Source organism: Castanea sativa, chromosome 2, assembly GCF_040712315.1.
Source record: "Castanea sativa cultivar Marrone di Chiusa Pesio chromosome 2, ASM4071231v1".
NCBI classification, from domain to species: domain Eukaryota; kingdom Viridiplantae; phylum Streptophyta; class Magnoliopsida; order Fagales; family Fagaceae; genus Castanea; species Castanea sativa.
In genome coordinates this window covers 36,255,841-36,280,958 of record NC_134014.1, presented here as the reverse complement: position 1 = coordinate 36,280,958, position 25,118 = coordinate 36,255,841, and the positions used below count along the sequence as shown (strand labels likewise).

The window sequence follows — 25,118 nt, the reverse complement described above, 5'->3', positions numbered from 1 at the left end:
AATTCTTCCTTATCACACCTTAAGGTATTTTTATTTGCCAATTTGCCAATTCTTCCTTATCACTTCTACTAGCTATTATAAACAATAAATAACATAACATAACCATCATATGCTTAGTGATGCAATTTAGTTGGTGAATTTTCTTTAATGTGGTTAGGTGATTTTTTTATCCATAAGAGCTTACAAAAATTAGTCACTTTGATCAACATGAGCATGCTTTTACAATTGAGAGCATTTGCATGAAATAAGAAAAAATAGAAAAATGACTCAATTTTAAACATTTAAGCCAAAAAATCAAAATCACTTGCTAAAGATAAGTAAATTTATAAAGTTGTGAAAGAAATTGTGGTGAGATTATTTATTTTATTTTTTTTTTCTTTATATACTCCAATGATAATAAAATATGGATAATGAATGTGTGAAAAAAAAGAAACAATTAAAATATTTTAATATTTTAATGAAATAGAGTTTTTTTTTTAGAAAAAAAAAATTGGTTGTGTAAGGAAAAAAAAAAAAGTAGTAAGCCATTTTAAGTCTTATAAGTTACCATAGCTCACTTTTGGTGTGGTGGTCACTCCACAAGTTTTATACTTGTGAGATGTGAGGGACAAAGGCCGAACTTCAAGTCTCCCGAAATGACCTTTCACACCTATTAAGTTAGATTAAGATAAAGTAAAAATTATATTTTATATAAAAAAAAAACATACGTATACATTTAGTTTAGATTAGGCTAAAAAAAAAAAAAAAAAAGTCTTAAAGTTTGAAACATAAAGCAACTCGATCGCGAACCCTTTAACCTCAATGTAAATCGTTAGTTCCGAAGTTTTTGGGACCCTAAACGGTGGCAAACGACCGCCGAGGCCCAGCAAGTCACCGAAAAGTGAAAAGGCACAAGAGACGCTAGTATTGTAACTACTGTTTCATCAAAATGCCCAAAACATCACCAAATTTCCCTTATTGTTAGTCCGAACAAAAAACAGATGTCACAATCGCAGCCGCAGCCGCAGCCGCAGCCGCAGTCTAAATCGAAGTCGGAGCAGTGGCAATGCGAGAACGCCACCGCCGGAGCCGCTGCCGGATTCGCCACCGTCGCCGCCATGCACCCCCTCGACGTCGTCCGTACTAGGTTTCAAGGTACTATCCTCTACTTAATTTTTTTGATTTGAGGTTATGAAGTTGTTTGAATCGAATTTGGCTTTGTTTTGTTTTGTTTTCTGCAGTTAACGATGGACGAGTTTCGACTCTTCCAAGTTACAAGAACACAGCTCACGCTATTTTCACTATTGCTCGCTTGGAGGTTATGTCTGGTTTTATAGTTACTTTTTTAGGCACTTAATACTTTATTTTAATATGGATTATAGTCATTGCTCGAACTTGTGACTTATATATCATTATTTTGTTAATTATATGTCCTTTAAATTTGGAAAATGCTTGACCATACTTAGGTACATATACAATTGTTCTTTCCATTTGTTCTTTATAAGAATCATACAGAACCTAAGCTATCTTGGAAATGCATCTTACTTTTTATTGCTAGTACCTTGTTGTTGATGTGGGAAAAATGTTACAGATTTCTAATCATAAACTAGAAAACATTATTACAGATTTATAGCTACATATTACTGGGTTTGCTTAGTTCACTTCACCTGTTAGAACTAAGGTTTGGTACTTGGCACCATTAAAACTATGACTTATACTATTCCCTTTAAATTATGATCCTGTTATTGTCATTTATCATTTGATTTGAGTACTTTCTTTGACTCAAAACGCTTCTTTCTATGGTATACTATTTTTTTTGATAGGAATGTTATTGCTTTGTGTTCAGGGTCTCAGAGGGCTTTATGCAGGCTTCACTCCCGCAGTTATTGGGTCAACTGTTTCATGGGGTTTATATTTCTTCTTGTAAGTACCAATGTTTTGGTTGTCTGAGATTTGAGTGTTTAGATTTTTCTCGTTCTTTACGTAGCCAATGCCTGTTTGAAAAAATGTAGAGTTTTATTAGGTAGACAGTCAAATGTAAAACTTGTTGTCACACCTTATATACATTTAATAAACTTGTATTCACACCCTAAAATTGTAAGTACCGATGCTTCCAATTGTACTTTATGATTTAATTTTTTGAATAATTTTTATTTTTAAATTTATTAACAATTTTTTTTATTATTAAATTTGTAGCTATGATAGAGCAAAACAAAGGCATTCTAAAAACAAGGAAGGGAAGCTTAGTCCTGGTCTTCATCTTGCTTCTGCTGCAGAAGCTGGAGCTTTGGTGAGTTATGCAAACTTCTAATATGTGATTGGGAAGGCTAACATAGGATATCAATTTCTTTTTTGTTAGACACATTTTGACAGCTGTTCATCAAAAAGTGTTGTACATACCTGTTGTCATTACCTGCTTTACTTGTATCTGGCACATGATACCCATTTTGGCCCACATGTCCAATTAATGCTTGTATTTCCAAATCTTTGCACTTGTTTAGCCTGGGGTGTGGCGGGATAGAGGAATATATCAATATTGAAATCATGTAATTAATAATTGGAGATTAGAAATGAAATTTGTCGTCTGTAAACTGTGTAGAAATGAAAGAAGTAAGTACAGTTTATTGGGTACACAGTAACAACCATGAGGGTTAGCATAATCAGCTGGAAATCACGCCTCATGAAGCAGAGGTCATTGGTTTGAATCCCCCTCCCTTTCCTTCCATACTCCAAATTGAAGTGTTGGCGCTGGCGCTTTTGAATTGTTATTTGTTTCAGTAATTGTTGTCACATTATCACCCCATATCCTGGTTGATTTAGTTTCTAAGTGTTTAATGAGAAGAGAATACCTTATTCCTTACCTATGGCATTTTTATGAGGTAGATGCAGGTGTTATGTTTGATTTTCTTACTGATGATTCCAAATATGTGGCTTTGCCAGGTTTGTTTGTGCACGAATCCTATTTGGCTTGTAAAAACAAGATTGCAGCTGCAGACACCTCTTCATCAAACTCAACCATATTCTGGGCTTTATGGTCTGCTCTGCATCTTACATTAAATTGCTAATAATCTGCACTCTCAGATATCACTTTTCCTTGTGAGTCATATCAACTTTGGCTCTAAGTTGTAGCATCACATTAAACTTAATTATTTTCTCTTGTGCCATATAATTTCTTTTCTTTTTGTGAAGAAATATCAAAGCTTAGACTTATTCCAATCCCACCATACACTTTAATCAACTCAGCTAAAGATCAATCATAGTGATGTTGATTTTTAGAATTTGGAAGATAGCCTCTTTTTATCGGATTGATTTTATTCGAGTTGTTATTAGTATAATTTATAGTATCAAAGTTTCCATCATGATCGCTTTGTTTAGATGACAAGAACTTTTTTAAATGAAGTGCCAATTAAGGATATTAATTGTATGCTGAACTAGTTTGCACTCTTTTTGTTGATTTTATTAGTTTTTTTTATTTATTTTGGTCTTCTCTTGGAAACCAACTGATATGCTTATATCTTTTATCTACTTTCAGATGCCTTAAGAACCATAATGAGAGAGGAAGGCTGGAGTGCACTTTATAGAGGGATCATTCCTGGTCTTTTTCTGGTATTTTGTTGTCTCTTATCTATTGCCTTATGCTTTTTTTAGCTTGTATTATTCTCTTTCAATGTTGTCATTGTGCTCAAGCAGAAATGAAATTAACAATTTTAATACTGCAGGGCAGAGAGAATAAAAAAATTATTCTAGAATGATGCTTATGTATATAAATATGGATGCATGTGAATATTAAAGAACTACACGTTGTCGGCATTAGTAATGCTACGATAAATTTTTATGCTTTTTATTGCTTTAGATTTTCCCCACTTAGAGGTGTTTGTGCTGCTTCAGCAGGTTTCTCATGGTGCTATTCAGTTTACTGCATATGAGGAACTTCGTAAGGGTATTATTGACTTCAAGTCTAAAGACAGAAATAAGGATTCTGAAAGTGATGATAAACTGTTGGTAAGTCTCTACAATCAATGCTCTTTGGAATTTGGGTCTGCATAACTGTATAATGTGCATATTCTAGAAGTATCAATGTACTCTTCTGCAGTGACAATTGGGTCCCTTACTCCCTTTTGGCAAATCTGGAAATTTCCTGTCCTGTCATGTTCTTGAAAATTCAAGTCCTAATTTAATGGAGAGATGTCACTAACAGAAATCTGTATGTTGAATCTGTGGGTCTATTAGTGGACCGGATAGGGTGTGTACATGCAGGATTGTTTAGTGGATTTTAGTTTGTTTCTGCTGGTATTTGCCATCCCAATGGTCATTTGGCCTTGATGTGGGTGGATATAATCTAACAAAATCTACCAGGGTGAGATGCATGATAACTTGGACATATCTTCTTGCCCATGTCACAAATCTGTCTGAATGGATCTCCTGTCCATGACTGAGATTCCATCTTTTTTTTTTTAAAGAAAAATAAGTGTATAGGAGTATTAAAAGGTAGGATTTTGGTGCTATGGCTAGTGCCATCTTAAGTGTATAGGAGTATTACAAGTATGTTCTCTTGCGCAGGAATCTATATCATTACTTCATCATTAATTATTTGTAATATTACACCACTTAAAGAAATAAGGCACAATAAGTTTTAATGTCCACTATAATTTATCTAAAGCATTTGGAACATGGGGCATTCTGAGTATTGTATACAAGGAGTATTTTAAGTTAAGAAAGACACATTGGAGTTAAGTGTAGGCTTTTGCACTGCTTTTAAAACTTTGTAAGTTATGCATAGTTCCAGAAGTATAATTGCTTGCTTTGTGATATTATTAACTGGTGTTTGTTTGTATCTCTGATATGAATGTTTGATGGTATATTAATTCTTACAGTCTACATATTTTTTTTCCCAGAATTCAGTGGATTATGCTGTTCTTGGGGCATCCTCAAAAATTGCTGCCGTTCTTCTGACATACCCATTCCAGGTAGGCATTTGACTTGGATGGTGTTAGACCATGAATTGGTGATTTCATTTGTTAGTTGATCATTGCTTCTTATATGGTTGGGTGACTTGATTTTCCAGGTTGTACGAGCTCGATTGCAGGTGTGACAATGTGACCCTTTAATTTCTTTTTGTCTCTGTATATGTTGTGTAATTATCAAACATATTGAAGGAAGATGACTGATCCATTCATCATAACTATTAAAGTTGCCCCTTGAAATACTGCATAGCCTTTAGTTTCATTTGTCTTTCTTATTAATGGCTGGAATTTGGTCATATCTGTTTCCCTCTGCAGCAACGACCTAGTAGTGATGGAATTCCAAGATACATGGATAGCTGGCATGTGGTGAAGGAAACTGCACGGTAAGTAATTCAGCCCAGATTTAATTTTCATAGCCAAAGAAGGAAAGCTCTAACTGGAGTACAAACACATTGCTCTTTTTGTAAATTGTAATTGATTGGTCATGCTTAACAGCTTGGCGATTGAGGTTATATAATCTTGGTGAATAAATTACTGCTTTCTTCTTTGGTCTATAGTGGATCCATGTTGGAATCCCATAGTCACCATATAGATGGGTGATATTTTTCCTTCCTTAAAACCACCATGCCCCCCCCCCCCCCCTCCTTCCCCATTTGGGACTGTTAACATGAATTTTAGTAGTCCATATTCTTTACAAGAAAACTCGACAATGCCAAAGAGAAACCCTCCACTGAGCATTTGTTGCTCCAACGACTGAAAGATCAGATGAGCTGATTTTTCTATAAGCAAAATACTAAATCTGTGCATTTTCTCACAAATGCTGTAAGAGAATAAAGAGCTATTGATCTCAAGTTGTCAACGTGAGAGGTTTTGGCTCACCCCAGTGAGGAACAAACTTAGACAATGTTTTTAGACGTTCTTACTTTCATTATAAACCTGAGACATTTCCTCATCTATAAGGCTAATCTATTCTGTTGGGGCTTGCAGGTTCGAGGGTGTTCGAGGTTTTTACAAGGGCATTACACCAAACCTCCTGAAGAATGTTCCTGCAGCTTCAATAACATTTATTGTGTATGAAAATGTCCTAAAGTTGCTAAAAATGGCTAGAAGGAAGGACTGAAATTTCTTTTTGTTCTAGGTTTCTTTTAGATTCTTTGTTACAGGCTTACTTCCTACTTTGATCTGTGAGGGTGAAAATGAGTTAATAAAAAGTTTCGGTATATACAGTAGTCTCAGTAATTTTTTTTTCCCTCGCATTGAATGTTGAATTTGCTAGAGACATCTTGATTGCTTAATGGATGCATTATATGGACACTACTGACGGACTCGCTGTTATTCGGTAGAATAGTGATATATGCTTACACATGACTGTACTATCTGCAAGTTTGGTTTAGAACCATTTAAATTTGACTTTTTAAAAAATCTAATACCACGAATAAATGACTTTTGTCACAACTCTTTACATGACAAATTGTGAATGATAGAAAAAGTTGATTCTATATGAAAGTGACGAGTAGCTAGCCACATGTTAGTGTTATGAAAAAAGTTGCGAATTTATTTGTGATACTCTAGAAGAACAAGAAGAGGTGAAGAACTTATTACTTTTTTGCCTTTCTTTATAAGAAAAAACAAGGGACGGAAGACTTTGTTTAAGACTAATGTTTGATTGGACCCAAAACAAATTTCAAGAACAAAAAATAATATTTCAACCAAAAAACTCTCTTTATAAGAGAAAACAAGGGAGGTAAGAGTATCCTTTCAAGGACATCCAATAAAATTGGAATGATATAGAGAAGATTAACATTGCCCTTGGGCAAGGATGACATGCATAAAACGAGAGATGGTCCAAAAAAAAATTTCTTCCTATTTTGCCTTCTCTGCCTCTCATTTTGTAAGTCAAATTCAAAGGGTAAGCTCACATTCTGCCCATCCTTGTACGGTTAGAGTTAATCACTTGGAACTTGGAAGACAAATTTCCTGTCTGTTGTTACTTTTAATTTGTATTTCCTTAGCTGTTTTAATTTCAGAAATCAGAACTCACTGATACTAGGGTGATTTTGAACCTAGGTAATTGATATTCTTCAATGCTGAAGCTCACATTCTGCCCTGTTAGGGTGAGAATCACATACATAAGGATTTGAGTTTGTAGAGAGAATATATTTTGTTTTTCAAGTATATTGTCTAAATGAATGCCTAAGGCTATTTATAGGCAAGCACATATTCCCTGGAAAAGAGACATTTGTTGTGAATAGGTATATCAATTCCAAGAGTTATACACTTATACCCTAACACAAATACCATGTAATTAATAATTCTCTACATAAACAAATCTCACATATGTGAAGCAATACCATCCACCAAGTGAGAAGTTATTGCACGTATGAGGATGTATAAAATATGGTGTGAACATCCATCACAATTATACACTAACATGCAGTTCTATATGTATAGTGCTACCAGTATTAATCACGTTTAATAAATTGTGAGGACTAAAGATTTAGCTAGGCAATGAGTCTGGTCTCAGGTTAGTTAAAATTTGTGTATGAGTGTTTCTCAAAAAAAAAAAAAAATTGTGTATGAGTTGAAAAATTGTTCAGTAATGATGAATGTTAAGATTGTATCATTTCTATAAGTAGCATTTTAACTCGTAAAGGGAAAGTGTTCGTTGATTTTCTTCCTATTCTTAAGACGAAATTGCAATTTTTGCAAAGAAAATAACCCTAATAGATTATCAATAAAAAATTGTTTTCCTAATTGGTCCAATAAATCATTGTTAAGTTTTAATAAATTTTTAGTTACATCTTTTGGCATTTTGGATTTTAGGGCCAAAAAAAAAAAGTATGAGAAAGTTTGTTTAAAACTAAAAAAATAATTTACAAAATTTAGCAAGCTTCATCAAGCTATATTATAAATATCAGTACAATTATTTTCTTGACCATCTCCAAGAGAGGACATCTCTAAGAAAATTAACCGCTGTCTCTTCTAAGTAAACCTTGCCTAAGGCTTGTGCCCATTTGCTCATTATATGACAAAGCTCAAGGCAGGATATAAAATAAAAATAAGAAAATTTGCAATCCTGAAGCTTATGCATGCAGAAATACCTACTAAACGAGGTTTTTTCACTCAAAAGATATTCACTGAGTAGCGTTTACAACCCAATTCTGACTCTTTCATTTACATGTATCTAAACCCAAATAAGAATGCATGGTGAAATTTTTGGCCCAAACAGGATTAAAGAAAATGGAAACTAATCAAATTTTTCCATTTAGGAAGGGTAGTCAGGCTTGAACTCGATTTAATTTGGGTTGTGAGTGCAAAGATTGATCAGCTGTCTATGACTCTATGTGCTTATAAGCATGCTGAACTCACCCCAACTTGAGGGATGTATCTGAGCTGTCATAGTCATGAGGGGCACCAATGGAGTTGCAGACATTAGTGACAGACTCTGATGACTGGCCTTCCTCAGCAATTAGATTCTCTGACCCAGTGTCAATGTGTCTTCGATCATTAGATATATCTACCACCTTAGCCAAACTTTCAATTAGCAATCAGAGAAGGAGAAGAAGAAGAAAAAGAGAGACTTCATACTTCTTGTCTTAATCGCTCATTCTCTTCCTTCAATTGTATACCTGCATGATTCATGAATTCAAATAAAGGTATGACAAGAAAATGTCAAGCATGTTAGTACAAAAGTTTAACAATCTAGATAATAATAGAATATCCTTGCAATTACATGGATGTTCTACAAGAGCTGCTCTTCGCTTATGTGCACGCCTATGTCAAACCATAAGTATAAGGGTTTGCAACTTAATTATACTAGCTGAGATATCGTATGTTGTGCGGTACAATATATTATTAGTTTTTTTTAATATTTTAATAATTTTTGCCAAAAATATTGTAGTTTAACTGGTTATCACCTCATAATATTTCCTACATAAACACTCAAGGTTTAAATGCCCACCCCCAACTATTGATATATAAAATATAAAAAACATTTCAATAATTTTCCTAGTAATTTGATCATACTATATGTGTGTATGTGTGTGTGTGTTTTTAAAAATTCAAAATTACATGATATAATGACTAATATTGATAGGCATGTTTCACGTCTACAAAAAAAAAAAATGTAAATATCCTTCAATTATTATTATTATTATTTGCATTCTAGATTGTGTGTTCCTAAATTTATTTTATTTTTCCTTTTTGTTGGACATTGTTTCAATTGTTGTAAAAACAACTAAATTGGAGTAAGGAAACCATATTTCAAATAAATTATTTCTCATATAAATTTTAGAAAAATGATATTAAAATTTCATTATGCTTAAAATAATTATTATAACAAAATAAACATAATTAATCTATGAAATTAAATTCTATAAGGACGTGGTGTAAAACTTATGTTTTACCTCTCCAATCCCAACATGTCACATCATCTTATCACATATTTAAGAATAAACACAATCACACTCAATCAATTCTAATACCCATATATAAATCCAACCAAATTGAGAATCTATCGAGATGTCATTAGGTGTGGTAAGATATATTGAATTTTAAGTAAAATATTGATGTGGCAATCACTTATTGGATGATGTAAAACTCATGTTTTACACCCCATCCTTATAAAATTTAATCTCTTAATCTATTAGTAATCTTTTTAATTACATAGAATAAATACTACAATGTTAGATCCACACACACACACACACACACACACACACACACATACACATATATATATATTACATATCACTGAAAGGGGTTAGAAAATTTAGAAGGTTAAGATTAGTTTTAGTGAATTTACAAATATTTAATTTTTATGTCTTTTGTATCAATTGTTGTCAAAGAAAATAAACATGAGGAAGAATGTCATATTCTAAATCTATTATTATTATTCAAACTAAAAATTATTTCTTATATAGAGTTTATAAAAAAAATCATATAATTTATTTAATATAAATAATTAATGCACAACTATTGATAATTAATCTATACATATACTCTATTGACTAATTTAATAAACTAATACTTTGATGTAAATACAAATGTTATTGAACTAAAAACCTAAATAGAGAGAATATCATGAAAAGCGTAACATGGCATAACCTTACGCTTTTTTTTTTTTTTTTTTGAGATAATATAGACAGAAGACATAGGGAACGGAGAAGGAGGGAGTGGAAAGACAAGACTTATAATACTAGCACTTACAAAATGGTCTACCTTACACTTTTCAATATGAAGTTTTTGCTTTATATATATAAAAGAGTTGTTTATGTTTGACAAGTCTAATGAGGATCGATTAATCTATGAGAGGCTTTAGTCTTACGTACCCAAATGCTTAAGTAAACAACAAAGTCATGTTCAACATTGAGGTCAATTCGTTTTGTGGATAATATAGTGTCTATGTTTAGGGGTGCTGAGAGGTTTAGATCTAACATAGCAGCCTCAATAAATTTTGAGCGATGACAATATTTCAATGAATCAATGACAATATATGTTACTGGGATTCTCTAGAATTGATCTTTTACATAACAAGATGAATTTACTTCTTTTCTGTACCCTTTACATTTTTGTAGTCATTTTCATCTTTTTGGTGTATTCAACTGAAAACTATAACACACTGTATAATTCATTCCCATCTCTTTCTTTCTCTCTCTAAAACCCTCAAAAACTGAAAACTACAACTCTAACGGGCCATGGAGCTGATGAAGGAAATAACAAGCCCTACTTTTACTGTAATTTCTTCTTAATTATGATGATATTTTGGTTTAGCTTGGCTTTTAAGGTCACTATTGTTTATAGAATCAGTCGGTTATCAGATGTAGGTTATTAGATGTAGCCATGTAGGTCCTTCTTCATAATCAATCCAATTTAATCAGATTTGATTTCGTATTAGGTTTGATATTTTTTAAAACTAACATAATTCCATTCAACACTATTTGTAACTCTAAGAATCAAATTAAAACGTTAACATGGAAAAATATGGGCTTTCAAAATTAAGTTTATGTAGCAAAATTAGAAAAAAAGTCATAAAAAATCAAAGGTTTTGTATAATAATAATAATAAAGATTATTTTCTCATAATTAACCTCATTAAAGTTCTATTAAATTTTTCTAGATTATGCACCCAAGATTTTAATTAGTTTTTTCAATGCACTAGTTATCATTTTTATTATTGAACTTATCTGATATCAATAAAGTACATAAAATGTACTACTATCATTGTATCATTCAATAATTTATAAATTTTAATTCACATTAAGTGCTACTTAAAAAAAAATTTAATTCATACGTATTCACATAGAGCTACATATCACCTTTTTAATTCATATTGTCATTTAAGTTTTATATAAATATTTATTAGAATGAAAACCAATTAAATTCAACCAAATTTTTGCCAACTTGAGAGAGAGAGAGAGAGAGAGAGTAATACTTATGCATAGCACGAGTTATAAGCTAGTATAAAATAAAAGAAAAATAATGATATTAAACAAAAACAATAAAAAAAACTTAAGATATTCAGGGAACAATTATCATAACTTATTCAACACATTGTAAATTATTTTATTGGACAATTGTTGATTTTTATTTTAATATATACAATATTCACTATCCTATTAGACCGGGAACAAAAGGAATTCCCGAACTTGGTAGCCAGATGGTTCCATTGATAAAGTTTTCAACAGTATAGGGTTTCACTTCTTCAGAGTTTTTGGCAATATGATACCCAGGCCATTGAACCCTTCCTTTAGTATTAGCTCCTGGGCCTCGGTTGGCGTATTCTATGTAATTTAGTGTGGACAATGCTTTCTTATCATCACTCTCAAGCCACCCTTTAGGGTCTATCAACTTATCAAGAAAACTTTCCATTACAATGGTTTGAGAACAGTTATACCATGGCCTCCCTAAGAATGCTTTGGTTTGGTTTAGGTAGGGTTCAAGATCTTTGTCAGCCTTAACAGTACAATTGTGTAGAACTATTCCATTTGTGTCATTGACCTTTCCACGACCTTGGGCTGTAATCACAAGTAAGTTGCCTGAGTTTGAGCGTTTTCTCAGATAAATGTTACAGTTTTGGAAGACAACATGCGCGAATCCAAATTTGAAATCTACTGTGCCATAGATATCACATTCGCGGAAGAAGTGAATGCCATATGCAGTCAACAATGTATCTTGGTATCCTTGTATAGAACATTGATAAAGTGCAATTCTGTCACCGGCTAATCTAAGTGCCACAGCTTGGCCACCATCGGTCCGACATAATTCACAAATCTGATGCCTTTGACCAGCACATCATTGGCACTAATATCTGAACGAGGAAACATGAGTAAAAATAATCAATAAGTGGGGAGGGGGAATATCCTTTTTACTAAACAGAATGAAAAATTCTAACAATCAAATGTTTGTACCATAACTCTTATGTAGCCGATTGTGAGTGGTAGGTCCATATGAAAGTAATTGTTCACCACTCATGATCAACCATTTCAATAAATTAAAGCTAAAATTGTGATCAATGGTATAGCCGTAGAAGAATTGTTGTAGAAATTAATAAGGTTGTATGTAAATATAAAGATGTACCTAAAAAAACAATAGCTGAAAATTAATAAGTGAATAAGACATTACCCACTGTAGCCGAATCTGAAGTAGAGCGAACAGTTTTTGCGCTGTTGTTGAATTGAATAATTGTTTTGTCCATACCTTCTCCAATGAGGACTAAATTTGACTTATTTTGTCCTATATAAATGGCTTCATTGTATGTTCCTGCTTTTATTAAAACCACATATGGATCATTTCTATTAACTGGTATCTGTGAGATGGCTTCACTGATTGTACCAAAGTTACCACTGCCATCAGTGGCAACTGTGACATTGGGAGTGCCATAAGTGGCAACCATGACATTAGGAGGGCAAGAGAGAAGGCTACCAAACAGTGAAAATATTGTGAATGCAAATACTAACATATTAGTATATAGTGCCATGGGGAAAACAAGTAATCAGAGAGACTGAATTTGAACTTCTAAATTCTAATGTTGAGTGTGCAAAACTATGAACAGTATTACAGTCTATTTATAACGTCGAGGGCAATAAGAAAACACTACCTCCTTGTGCACCTGTAAATCCATAAACTCCTTTGTTGACGTTTTCATTAGTGTGAAAAATTATCTTTGTTTCTCATCATTATTACTTTCTAGTAATAATTAATATTATGGGAGACCCTTTTACTCGTTGAAGATAATGAACCTCCCGAACCATTACTGATGAAAGCATTTGATTGCATGGACATAATTTCCAATCAATTCAGTTTTTTTTTTTTTTTTTTTGGAGGATAGATAGGATTGCTGCATGGAAATTGACTATCAAGATATGTTATTTTTAATAGATAGGATTGCTTGCATGGAAATTGTGCTATCATATCATACCTTTTTTTTTAGATAGGATTATTATTCATAACAAGTACGAATTTCTTTTGAAAACTGGGAAGTTTTCATAGTCATGAAATATTAATTTCTAGTAGTAATTAATATCGTGCATCCCTTTTATTCGTTGATGATAATGAACTTTCCTAATGATGACTATGAGATGCATTATGCACAATACGTACTGATGAAAGCATTTGCTTGCATGGAAATTGCTTACCAAGGCTTTTTTTTTTTAGATAGGATTTGTTTGAATGGAGATTAAGCTATCAAAGGGTTTTTATTTTTTTGCATAGATAGGATTGTTTCTTTTGCATGGAAATTAGGCTATAGATAGAATTGTTTTGGATAGATAGGATTATTCATAACTAGGAAAAAAAATTTGGAAGTTTACATAGTATGAATTATTAATTTCTAGTATAGATTAAACATGAACGATGGAGAATATCTAATAATCAAAGATTGCCTACATGTATAATAATTATTGAAGAAGAAATTAAGGCACAACTCTGCTTCAAACACCAGGAAATCCATTAATCCATGGTAAATTTGCGAAGGAAGGAAAGTATTTCATCCGAGACTTCTTGAGCTTTCTCCTGTTGGATAAAATGGTGCCCATCTATAATTACAACTTCGAGGTTGGGGACAAATCTCTTAAAAACATCTCCCGTCACATATTCCCTTGTACCAATGGATTCAAAACCAATATCTTTGTCACCAATTATGAACTTTGTTGGGACAGTAATTTTTGATCCTTGCCATGGTGCCAGAAGTTCCCAATTCCTGTCACATTTTGGAAGTAGCTGATTAAACATAGTAATGGTATGGGCCTCCAATGTTCATAAAAATTTGGGAGATTTAAGTTTATGTGGGATTGACCAGTCCAAACTTCAGTCAATATAAGATGATTCATTTCTAGGAGGCTTGTGAGTTTTGACTTTTGAGCATTAGAATTCAGTTTTAGATGACTTGGTCAATAATATCTGCTTAATTATACCCAAATGAACATTAGGAGTCAATGAGGACATATCTCCAGCCAAGTAATAGGTTTAAGTTCCAAATCCACCTCAATCTAGAAAAATAATCATTAACTTAGCAGAGAAATGTACTTGGATTTTTTTTTTTTTTTTTTTGGCATTTTGCTAAATGTGCGTAGAATTTGTTATTTCATATTGCTACACCTTTTAGTTATGCTGCAATCCAATATTTTTATTAGATGCTAAATCCTAACTCAAGCTCATAGATTGAATTATTGAAAGTAATTTGCTTGATTGCATCTCTTTTGAATGTTAAAATTAGGAAGTCCCAAGGTGTGTATGGACTTACAGGTTCATGGCTCGATAATAATTGAGAGGACCTGTGAAGCCAGACTCTTGGAACTTGTCAGCATAGACCTGGAGTTCCTCCTCAGTAATCCATTTTGGCAACACTGATGGTGTCTCTAGATAATCAATGATCTCCATCTCCGGAGGAGCTACCAGATAATCTGTCTTGGTTAAGAGCAAGAACTTCTTCATCACCGTCAAATAATCATACCTTGCAAAAGCCCTCTCTGCTCTTCCCGGTTCCTACTCAACCAAACACATCATTTAGACATTTACCAACTAATTATAGTCGCATACAATACAAGTATGCAACATATGTACATACATTACACATTACACATGAACATGTATTTCTGAAGTATAGCTAATGTGCTATTCCAAGTCCAAGCCAATAAAAACACGTCACCTTATATACGTATGTGCATCTCTGTGTTATGTAACACAGTGAAATAAAAATCTTATGTCTCACTCTAAATGTTACATTTTATACTTCACCAATCATAGTCTCTTATACATTTTTTTTTTCATGTTATAAATAAACCACAAATTTAAAATGAATACATGTATATATAAAAAGACAGATGACATACTCTTGTTAGTGAAGCATAAATTGAAATATAAGAGTGGGATAGATGATTTGTAATTCGCATACATATACAAATATAGGCATATACCTGGAACTGATAGACGTAGCAACCATCACCAAAAAGTTCTCTGAAATAATCAACTCCAGAAGTTCGAGATCTTTGAAAGTATGGAGCAGATAGATTAACTAGCGCCTTAACTCTATCTGGCCTGAACAAGGTCAGATACCACCCAGCAATCGCTCCCCAATCATGACCCACCACAAACACCTTTTCAGTTAACAAAATTATTAAGACAGAGATACATGCCTATATAGTTAGACTGATATACAAATCTATATGCATGCATATAAATCATACCTGTTGTTCACCAAAATGGTCAAGTAGGCCTATGAGGTCACCCACAAGATGTATTACAGAGTATGAGTCGGGATTGAGAGGTGAGTCAGAGTCACCATAGCCTCTTAAGTCAGGTGCAATCACATGATAACCATTATTGGCCAAGAAGCTGATTTGGTGGCGCCATGAATACCAAGTTTCAGGGAAGCCATGAAGAAGAAGAACTAGTGGTCCTGTCCCTTGCTCTGCTACATGTATCCATATCCCGTTGGTTTTGACCCTTTGGTGATTCACATTGATCAACTCACTCATGGTCTCTCTCTGGCTTCTCTCAAACCTCACACAGAGAGAGAGAGAGAGAGAGAGAGAGAGAGAGAGCGGTGCTCAATCAAATCAATGGCGGCTCAAGCAGCATGATTGTGAATAATTGAATTGTATTGTTTTAGAAATTTTTAGGAGGTTGGTGAGTTTGGTTGTAAAGTCAAATTTGATAACTTTGACGTACGTACATTAGGCAAAGAAATGGAATGACTAGTTTCATGACTAACGCGCTTTTACATGCTCGATTTTCAAACCACAAAGGGGAAATAATCAAATAGAGCTTTCATATTCATATTCTCAAAAAAATAAGTAGAGCTTTCACATGTCAATAACATTAATATATGAGTTAAAATGGTTCTAGCAAAGCTGAAATTTATTGTGTATATCCGGTGTGCTAAATTTTTTTTGATAAAGGTGTACCACATAATTATTTCACATAAATTTGAGTCTTATATAAAATTCATTTTCATGTAAGGTATAGTACACTAAATGTTTTTAAAAAGATTATATATAATAATTTAAAATTTTATATTTATTTACCTTTAAAAAAATTTTGAATTTTTTTATACCAATAAAATTAAATTTTGGTCCATAATTTGAGCAACTTAACAATATATTAGGGTTATTCAAGCAAAAAGGAAAAAACTAAAAAAAAAAATTATAATAAAACTACTACAGGCGGGGTAGTAGCTTGATTCTTTTGACTAAGCATACTGCTCAATACAACACAATTTTCAACCTTTTATTATTTTTCATTACAGTATTATTTTTCCTCGCCAAACATATATTACTTACTTCTCATTTTTAATTATTTTTTCTTGTTTATTCTTAACCTACCTTTAAAAAAATTTTGAATTTTTTTATACCAATAAAATTAAATTTTGGTCCATAATTTGAGCAACTTAACAATATATTAGGGTTATTCAAGCAAAAAGGAAAAAACTAAAAAAAAAATTATAATAAAATTACCACAAGCTGGGTAGTAGCTTGATTCCTTCGACTAAGCACACTGCTCAAAACAACACAATTTTCAACCTTTTATTATTTTTCATTACAGTATTATTTTTCCTCGCCAAACATATATTACTTACTTCTCATTTTTAATTATTTTTTCTTGTTTATTCTTAACCACACACGTCTTCTGTCTCCTCAATTTTCACACTTCATACTTTTAAATTTTATCACATCTTCATCTACACGTATTCGTAACTTCTGTGCCTTCTACCAGTACCAGTGTGGCAGTGCTTCTTCTCAAGTTTTGAGTCTAAAATTTCTTAATACGATTTTTTTTAGCTGTACAAGTACCTTTGTTCATTTCATTTCTTTCCATTTTTTTTTCCTTTTAAGGTTTTTTGGTTTACAGAATGCAAATTTGTTTTGGTTTTAAGAACAATTTTTTTTTTTAAGCACAAACTTCATGCCGGCCGAATCTTGAATTTCGGCCGATATTTACCAAAACACCCGAAATAGACCAGAATGACCCAAAATTTTTTCCAAAGGGGAATAGGGTGGGTTACTGTTCTGGTTTGTTTACCGATACGATATTTTTCAGTCGTTACGGCCGGAACGGAATGGAATTAATAATATTGAATCAAACTTAATTACCTAAAGGCTAAAAAGAAATAAGATTGTGTAATTTATGCTTCCTAAGGAACACTCTGAACAAAATTCCTGAAGCCGCCACTGATAGCGGGCTATGACGGGAATATGTAGAAAACTGTATGAAAAATCACTAGCTGGTGAAGACAAATACCTAGTTGAATTCCTATATATGAGGCTGGCCCTTTACAAATTTGTACACATAAAGCATAGTCCCCGACTGGTACTTTAAAAATCAACCTTCATTAGCTAAAGGTTGTCTATGTATTTCAAATTCAAGAAAGTGAAAAATAAAACAATATACATAAACCCATTCCATATTTTTGCAGCACATTTGTTGAAAACAAGAAGCAAGGTGGTTCTCAGCATCAGGGAGAGGTACAAGATGCAAAGCAAGGTGGATCTCAGAACAGGGAAAGCTTCAAGATGCAGCTGTGGCAAGTAGCGATGATCCAGTGGTTACTGTCGAATCAGGATGGGCTAGCAAAGAATTAATGGACCTGATTGAAGCAGTACCTTACCATGATCAATTCATCCATTCATTCGAGGAGATGATGCCACATGGATTAGGGAGTTATAAAGTAGTTGTAGGATTGATTATCTAAGACACACATGTACCATTTAGATAGGATTTGTTGTAACTGCTTTTCCCTCCATTTTGGGAGTTGGTTATTTTGTTTAGCTTGCTTAGATCATGTATACATAGGAGTAGTGGTAGTTAATCATATTCATTGGATTGTATTCATTTTCTCTGATCAATAAAATTCAGTTTTCTATTTAGAGAGAGAGAGTTCTGGAATTTTACTACATTTTTGGAGCCAAGAGAGAAGAAGATCAATTACACTAAATTTTTGCCTCAAGATAAAGCTAATGTAACTTATTAATAGGCAGCCATCAGAAATTGTTTGTGCTGTGTACAAGAATTAAGAAGTTGAATTTTTTAATCAAGATTGCTTACATGATATAATTATCAAAGATGCAGGTTACAAATACAATTAAACTAAAGACAAATCCATTAGTCCACAGAAATTTTGGAAAGAAAGGAAAGAATTTCGTGTGAGACTTCTTGAGCTTTCTCTTGATGGATAAAATGGTGACCATCTAGAATAACAACTTCGAGGTTGGGGACAAGGCTCTTGAAAACATCTCCTTCCACATATTCCTTTGTGCCAAGAGTTTCAAAACCAATATCTTTGTCACCAGCAATGAACTTCGTTGGAACAGTTATTTTTGATCCTTGCCATGGTGCAAGATACTCCCAATTCCTGTCATCATTTCAATGGTAACATAACTAAGGCATGGGCAACAATATAGGTAAATCAAAGGCTTAGGCTGATGGACCTTATTCAGAAAAATCATGGAGGACCTTCTTATGATGTTATTAAAGAAGACAAATATTTACACGCCTCATCTTTATACTAGCCCAAACATTGCCATTCTTCCTTGCCACTTCAAAGTATAAAATTTTATTTCTGTTGTTCCAATGAAATTGTCTTGGACAATAATTTACAAATATTTCTCAAATGATAATTTATGAAAAAGTTATATTGGTCCTATGCTAGTCTACAAATATTTCTCTCAAGAAGTATCTATTGTTTCATGTGAGAAGTTTATGGGGGATATGGATTGATAGTTGTTGTTGTTTATTGATAGTGATTGATCAACTACTTAAGTTGAATCTTGACAGAAATAATCATTTCAAAGATGAATTAGAGCTTATACATTCCGGGGAATGCAATTGGGGGGGGGGGGGGGGTCAACAGTCAACACATCTTAAAACGAATCAGTTGTGCTCATCAGATGGAATATGCTCTAGTGATAGAGAAACTTATATGCAAACAAATTAAGATGTAAATTAGATAATAAGGTGTGTGGAAGCTTTCACAGCAGACGTGCCAAGAGATTTGTTTCCATCCTTATCATTTTTCTTGTATTTTGAATTAAACAAACAAAGTTTTATTTCAGAAATCAATCTTAGATTAAAGGGAAAAAAAATTTGAAGACTAGTGATTATACTTACAAATCCATGGCACGGTAATAGTTGAAAGGACCAGTAAAACCAGATTCCAGAAATTTGTCTGCATAGACTTGGAGGTCCTCTTCAGTAATCCATGATGGCAACAATGATGGAGTCTCCAGATAATCAATGATCTCCATGCCTGGAGGAGCTACCAGATTATCTGTTCTGTTTAAAAGCAAGAACTTCTTCATCACTGTCAAATAATCATACCTTGCAAATGACCACTCTGCTCTTCCGGGTTCCTTCTCAAATAACCCCACAGAAAGCTCCAATTATATACAATCCTATACATGTCCCTCTATTGTAGTGGTACACGAATACATGAAAAAATCAAAAAGGCAAGCACATATGAATGTTGGCATAAGGGGAAGTAGGAGTACCTGGAATTGAAAGACATGACTTCCTTCTCCAATCATTTGTTTGACAGATTCAATAGGTTTAGCATTTGGAGATCTTGGAAAGTATGGAACATTTAAAGTGACTAGTCCCTTCACTCTATCAGGCCTAAATAGGCTCAAATGCCATCCAGCAACTGCTCCCCAGTCAGTTCCCACCACAAATGCCTTCCCAAATTACAAAATTATTAAGACAGAGATAAATCCCTCTATAGTTAAACACTTATACTGATATACAAATCTATATGCATGCATATCAATCATACCTGTTGTTCACCAAAATGGTCAAGTAGGCCTATGAGGTCACCCACAAGATGTATTACAGAGTATGAGTCGGGATTGAGAGGTGAGTCAGAGTCACCATAGCCTCTTAAGTCAGGTGCAACCACATGATAACCGTTATTGGCCAAGAAGCTGATTTGGTGGCGCCATGAATACCAAGTTTCAGGGAAGCCATGAAGAAGAAGAACTAGTGGTCCTGTCCCTTGCTCTGCTACATGTATCCATATCCCGTTGGTTTTGACCCTTTGGTGATTCACATTGATCAACTCACTCATGGTCTCTCTCTGGCTTCTCTCAAACCTCACAGAGAGAGAGAGAGAGCGGTGCTCAATCAAATCAATGGCGGCTCAAGCAGCATGAATGTGAATAATTGAATTGTATTGTTTTAGAAATTTTTAAGAGGTAGGTGAGGTTGGTTGTAAAGTCAAATTTGACAACTTCGATGTACATACATTAGGCAAAGAAATGGAATGACTAGTTTCATGACTAACGCGCTTTTACACGCTCGATTTCCAAACCACAGAGGGGAAATAATCAAATAGAGCTTTCATATTCATATTCTCAAAAAAATAAGTAGAGCTTTCACATGTCAATAATATTAATATATGAGTTGAAATGGTTCTAGCAAAGCTGAAATTTATTGTGTATATCGTGTGCTAAATTTTTTTTGATAAAGGTGTACCACATAATTATTTCACATAAATTTGAGTCTTATATAAAATTCATTTTCATATAAGGTATAGTACACTAAATGTTTTTTAAAAAGATTATATAATAATTTAAAATTTTACATTTACTTACCTTTAAAAAAAATTTGGGACCACCCTGAATTTTTTTTATGTCAATAAAATTAAATTTTGGTCCATAATTTGAGCAACTTAACAATATATTAGGGTTATTCAAGCAAAAATTAAAAACTAAAAAAAAAATTATAATAAAACTACTACAGGCGGGGTAGTAGCTTGATTCTTTTGACTAAGCATACTGCTCAATACAACACAATTTTCAATCTTTTATTATTTTTCATTACAATATTATTTTTCCTCACCAGACATATATTACTTACTTCTCATTTTTAATTATTTTTTCTTGTTTATTCTTAACCACACACGTCTTCTGTCTCCAATTTTCACACTTCATACTTTTAAATTTTATCACATCTTCATCTACACGTATTCGTAACTTCTGTGCCTTCTACCAGTACTAGCATGGCAGTGCCTCTTCTCAAATTTTGAGTCTCAAATTTTTTAATATGGTTTTTTTTAGCTGTACAGGTACAGGTACCTTTTGGTTTATACAATGCAAATTTGTTTTGGTTTTAAGAACAATTTTTTTTTTTTTAAGCACAAACTTCATGCCAGCCAAATCTTGAATTTCGGCTAATATTTATCGAAAAACCCAAAATAGGCCAGAATGACCCGAAATTTTTTCCGAAGTGGAATAGGGTGGGTTACTGTTCCGATTTGTTTACTGGCACGGTATTTTCCGGCCATTACGGCCGGAACGGAATAGAATTAATAATATTGAATCAAACCTAATTACCTAAAGGCTAAAAAAAAAAAAGATTGTGTAATTTATACTTCCTAAGGAACACCCTGAACAAAATTTCTGGAGCCGCTACTAATAGCGGGCTGTGAAGACAATATGAAAAATCACTAGCGGGTGAAGACAAATACCTAGTTGAATTCCTATATATAAGGCTGGCCCTTTACAAATTTGTACACATAAAGCATAGTCCCCGACTGGTACTTTAAAAATCAACCTTCATTAACTAAAAGGTTGTCTATGTATTTCAAATTCAAGAAAGTGAAAAATAAAACAATATACATAAATCCATCCCATAACTTTGCAGCACATTTGTTGAAAACAAGAAGCAAGGTGGTTCTCAGCGCAAAATTTGGGAAACAGTACAATAAGGGAAAAATTTTAGGACGAAAGCATGCGTTCAAATTTAATTTGTTAGTTGGACTCTTTTTGAAAGTCGATTTTACTAAACTCAACTTCCTACTAAAAATAGTTCTGACGTGGATTAAAAAAGAGAGGAAAAAGCCAGGTAGAAACCACTAAAATCGAGTATAGGATACTCGACTTCCATTAAAAGTCGAGTATAATATACTCGACTTCTATTCCAGTTAAAAAAACTAAAACCATAAAATTGAGTATAGGATACTCAACTTCCATTAAAAGTCGAGTATACTGTACTCGACTTCCATTGCAGTTAAAAAAAAATTTTACAACTGCAATCCGAGTATCCTATAATCGATTTACAGCCCTTCAGTCTTCTCTCTCTACGCCGTTCTTCTCTCTCTCTCTCTCCGGTGTCTCTCTCTTTCTACACTGGCGTCTCTCTCCGGCGTTTCTGAAATTTTTCCCTTACTGTACTGCTTCCCAAATTTTGCCCTCTTTCTACATCGTTCTTCTCTCTCTCTCTCTCTGGCGTCTCTCTCTTTCTACGTCGTTCTTCTTTCTCTCTCTCTCTCCGGTGTCTCTCTCTTCCTACGCCGTTTTCTCCGTCCATCATCAACCAGCAGGTTCGTTCTCTCTCTCTCTCTCTCTCTCTCTCTCTCTCTCTCTCTCTCTCTCTCTCTCTCTCTCTCTCTCTCATGTGATTTGTTTCTCTTTAATTATTGGTTGAAATGGGTTTTGATTTGGTTTTTAGGTTTAGTGATTTGGAGATTTGGGTTTAGTTTTTATTTGTTCTTGTTATGCATCTGAATCTTCTAATTATTTCTTTCTCCCTCAAACCTATATAATCTGCCCAAATCATGATTGCTTTTCTATGAGTTTAATAGTATCTTAGTTAATTTGTGTAGATTGCTAATGCTTGACTGAAATATGTTAGGAATGATTCAATTTTTGAGATGGTGGACACAGGAAGTTTACAAGTTTCTTATGTATTAATGGTTGACTGAAATATGTTAGGAATGATTTTTTTTTCTGATGTGCTAACTTTTATTCAATGGTGGGAAAAGGAATGATTCAGTTGTTTGTTGACCGTTTATTCAATTTTTTCAATATCTACAGAGGAATGCTTCAATTTTTGTGTTGGTGGGCACACGAATGTGGTAGTTCAAGCCAAGTCATTTGTATTGTTTCCCTTGATTAATATTGTTCTAGTAGAGCATAGCTCCTCTTTATCCATCTTATGCTTGAGCTTGACTTTTTGATCTCCTTTTCTTGTTATGCCTTAAGTCTTCTAATTATTTCTTTCTCCCTATTATTTATAGCTGATATGACACATAAACTTTTTGCAGCATGACAATAGATCCTGGACCCATTGATCGTAGTGTATTGACGGAACAAGTTAAACATCGATCTGAGTTACTGTGGAACCCTGGGGGACAGGTAATTGCATGAGTTTTTTGCATAAGATTAGCCATAAATACTAATCAGCCATAAATACTAAATATTTGCATAAGATTTTCATCTATTGTTATAATATTTGTAGGATCCTCCTGGCACATTGGATTGTCGAAGTCGCCATGAAGAATTGAGACTTCGAGATCCTATGGTAGATGATCGTGTCCTTGCCATTGTGAGGTTGCTTGGTCTAGAGGGTCTGCACTTGGTCCCATCCATACAACTAGACCATGCACTGATCACTGCATTTGTAGAGCGATGGCGCCCAGAGACCCATACATTCCACCTATCACATGGTGAGATGACGATCACATTGCAAGATGTGGAAGTTATCATGGGGTTGCCCATCGAGGGTGAGGCAATGGTTGGGCCTTCTAAAAGAATTTGGGAAGACGTGTGTGCTGAAATGCTTGGAATTCAAATTCCAAATGGCCCTCAAACTATGCTAAAAGGTCAAAGGATTCTAATACCCGCACTTGTTGAAAGAATCAGACAACCACTGCCTCTGAATGCCAATGAGATTCAAATTCATTAGTATGCTCGCTGTTATATACTAGCCCTACTAGGGGATATGGTATTTCTTGACAAGTCCAGAGATAGGGTCCATCTCATGTGGTTAGAGTTCATGCAGAACCTTCGTAATCCACTCAAGTATAGTTGGGGTAGTGCAGCCTTATCATGGTTGAATAGATAGTTGTGTAATGCAACCGACAAGAAGGCAAAGCAGATTGGCGGACCACTGATTTTAGTCCAATTGTGGATATATGTCAGGTTCCCACATATGTCCCCACAAATGGTGCCCCAACCCGAGGGTGTTTATGGTCCACCACTACCACCAATTCCTCTTGCTATGCAGTAAGTATCTATTGCATAATTAGTAAAACCCATGTATTATGCCACATTTTTATACGTAAACGGCTAATGCTAATGACCATGCGATGTTACTTGCTTGTAGGTGGGCAGGGGCGATGTGTACAAAGAATGCTCCCACGCACATGCTTTCCGCATATCGCAATCAAATTGCCACAACACGGCCCGACCAGGTATAATATTTATACGTCCATAACCCTTCAAAAAGTTTTTCATTGCCAACTATTGTGGTACTTGTTATGCAAATTATGGGAAATTAGCTGAATGTGGTTACTTTACTTGGTGGCTTTTGTAGGTTAAGTGGGAGCCATACGAAAATGACTTGAGCCACCTTCCTCCTAGTTTTAGCATTGAGGGAAGTAACATGTGGAGGTCAACCATTCCACTTATATGTTTTTGGCTTGTAGAGTTCCACCTACCTGATCGTGTCCTGCGACAGTTTGGGCTAAAGCAGGAACAACCCACAGATGCTAATACCAATCATGCTTTGCACAAAATAGATGCGAGAGGCAAGGTAGAGAAAAATTAGTCGGAGGAACATGCAGTCCATATTCAAAAGTGGAATGATCGTGACGAGTACGTTTGTAATGCACCCAGGATGGAGGAGGTGATGTCACGTCATCATCCATATATGGTGTGGTATCGTAGAATCACTCGACTGTATA

The 25,118-nt window shown here is 33.9% G+C and overlaps 5 protein-coding genes and 1 pseudogene across 6 annotated transcripts; 3 read left to right on the top strand and 3 right to left on the bottom strand.

Moving 5' to 3' along the window:
- The first annotated feature begins 760 nt into the window (after positions 1–760).
- LOC142623900 (folate transporter 1, chloroplastic) lies at positions 761–6,170 on the top strand. 2 transcript variants are annotated; one of them, XM_075797382.1, is made up of 11 exons: positions 761–1,134; positions 1,221–1,297; positions 1,826–1,902; positions 2,176–2,269; positions 2,920–3,013; positions 3,512–3,585; positions 3,868–3,981; positions 4,875–4,946; positions 5,045–5,065; positions 5,259–5,326; positions 5,931–6,170. In XM_075797382.1, exons 1-11 carry the CDS (start codon positions 981–983, stop codon positions 6,061–6,063), a joined length of 978 nt encoding a protein of 325 aa, XP_075653497.1. In that variant the 5' UTR covers positions 761–980; the 3' UTR covers positions 6,064–6,170. The 2 variants fall into 2 exon arrangements, with proteins under 2 accessions (XP_075653497.1, XP_075653498.1); XM_075797383.1 differs by having other exon boundaries at positions 762–1,134; positions 3,871–3,981.
- Positions 6,171–6,695: 525 nt separating this feature from the next.
- On the top strand, positions 6,696–6,804 carry LOC142626594 (U6 spliceosomal RNA; annotated as a pseudogene).
- Positions 6,805–11,551: 4,747 nt separating this feature from the next.
- On the bottom strand, positions 11,552–12,836 carry LOC142625273 (pectinesterase 2-like). Its single transcript, XM_075798958.1, has 2 exons — positions 12,641–12,836; positions 11,552–12,123 (listed from the first exon to the last, which is right to left on the bottom strand). Exons 1-2 carry the CDS (start codon positions 12,834–12,836, stop codon positions 11,552–11,554), a joined length of 768 nt encoding a protein of 255 aa, XP_075655073.1.
- Positions 12,837–13,691: 855 nt separating this feature from the next.
- On the bottom strand, positions 13,692–16,026 carry LOC142623357 (epoxide hydrolase 2-like). The gene is made up of 4 exons (XM_075796753.1): positions 15,628–16,026; positions 15,358–15,537; positions 14,685–14,926; positions 13,692–14,141 (listed from the first exon to the last, which is right to left on the bottom strand). Exons 1-4 carry the CDS (start codon positions 15,916–15,918, stop codon positions 13,892–13,894), a joined length of 963 nt encoding a protein of 320 aa, XP_075652868.1. The 5' UTR covers positions 15,919–16,026; the 3' UTR covers positions 13,692–13,891.
- Positions 16,027–18,435: 2,409 nt separating this feature from the next.
- Positions 18,436–20,590, bottom strand: LOC142623300 (epoxide hydrolase 1-like). The gene is made up of 4 exons (XM_075796695.1): positions 20,208–20,590; positions 19,927–20,109; positions 19,547–19,788; positions 18,436–18,791 (listed from the first exon to the last, which is right to left on the bottom strand). The coding sequence occupies exons 1-4, from the start codon at positions 20,496–20,498 to the stop codon at positions 18,542–18,544; spliced, it is 966 nt and encodes a 321-aa protein (XP_075652810.1). The 5' UTR covers positions 20,499–20,590; the 3' UTR covers positions 18,436–18,541.
- Positions 20,591–23,319: 2,729 nt separating this feature from the next.
- Positions 23,320–24,118, top strand: LOC142625272 (serine/threonine-protein phosphatase 7 long form homolog). Its single transcript, XM_075798957.1, has 2 exons — positions 23,320–23,568; positions 23,672–24,118. Exons 1-2 carry the CDS (start codon positions 23,479–23,481, stop codon positions 24,116–24,118), a joined length of 537 nt encoding a protein of 178 aa, XP_075655072.1. The 5' UTR covers positions 23,320–23,478.
- The last annotated feature ends 1,000 nt before the right edge of the window (positions 24,119–25,118 follow it).

What these genes read in the sequence shown, in the direction of transcription:
- LOC142623300 (XM_075796695.1), bottom strand. Translation starts at nt 20,498, where the DNA reads ATGAGTGAGTTGATCAATGTGAATCACCAAAGGGTCAAAACCAACGGG. An exon ending in GTCATGTCTTTCAATTCCAG is followed by an intron (nt 19,789 to 19,926) that starts GTACTCCTACTT and finishes TTATTTGAGAAG; the next exon opens with GAACCCGGAAGAGCAGAGTG. An exon ending in TATTACCGTGCCATGGATTT is followed by an intron (nt 18,792 to 19,546) that starts GTAAGTATAATC and finishes AAATGATGACAG; the next exon opens with GAATTGGGAGTATCTTGCAC.
- LOC142625272 (XM_075798957.1), top strand. Translation starts at nt 23,479, where the DNA reads ATGACAATAGATCCTGGACCCATTGATCGTAGTGTATTGACGGAACAA. An exon ending in TGTGGAACCCTGGGGGACAG is followed by an intron (nt 23,569 to 23,671) that starts GTAATTGCATGA and finishes TAATATTTGTAG; the next exon opens with GATCCTCCTGGCACATTGGA.
- LOC142625273 (XM_075798958.1), bottom strand. Translation starts at nt 12,836, where the DNA reads ATGGTTGCCACTTATGGCACTCCCAATGTCACAGTTGCCACTGATGGC. An exon ending in TTTAGTCCTCATTGGAGAAG is followed by an intron (nt 12,124 to 12,640) that starts GTATGGACAAAA and finishes GTTCTATACAAG; the next exon opens with GATACCAAGATACATTGTTG.
- LOC142623900 (XM_075797382.1), top strand. Translation starts at nt 981, where the DNA reads ATGTCACAATCGCAGCCGCAGCCGCAGCCGCAGCCGCAGTCTAAATCG. An exon ending in CGTCCGTACTAGGTTTCAAG is followed by an intron (nt 1,135 to 1,220) that starts GTACTATCCTCT and finishes TGTTTTCTGCAG; the next exon opens with TTAACGATGGACGAGTTTCG. An exon ending in ACCATATTCTGGGCTTTATG is followed by an intron (nt 3,014 to 3,511) that starts GTCTGCTCTGCA and finishes ATCTACTTTCAG; the next exon opens with ATGCCTTAAGAACCATAATG.
- LOC142623357 (XM_075796753.1), bottom strand. Translation starts at nt 15,918, where the DNA reads ATGAGTGAGTTGATCAATGTGAATCACCAAAGGGTCAAAACCAACGGG. An exon ending in GCTACGTCTATCAGTTCCAG is followed by an intron (nt 14,927 to 15,357) that starts GTATATGCCTAT and finishes TTGGTTGAGTAG; the next exon opens with GAACCGGGAAGAGCAGAGAG. An exon ending in TATTATCGAGCCATGAACCT is followed by an intron (nt 14,142 to 14,684) that starts GTAAGTCCATAC and finishes AAAATGTGACAG; the next exon opens with GAATTGGGAACTTCTGGCAC.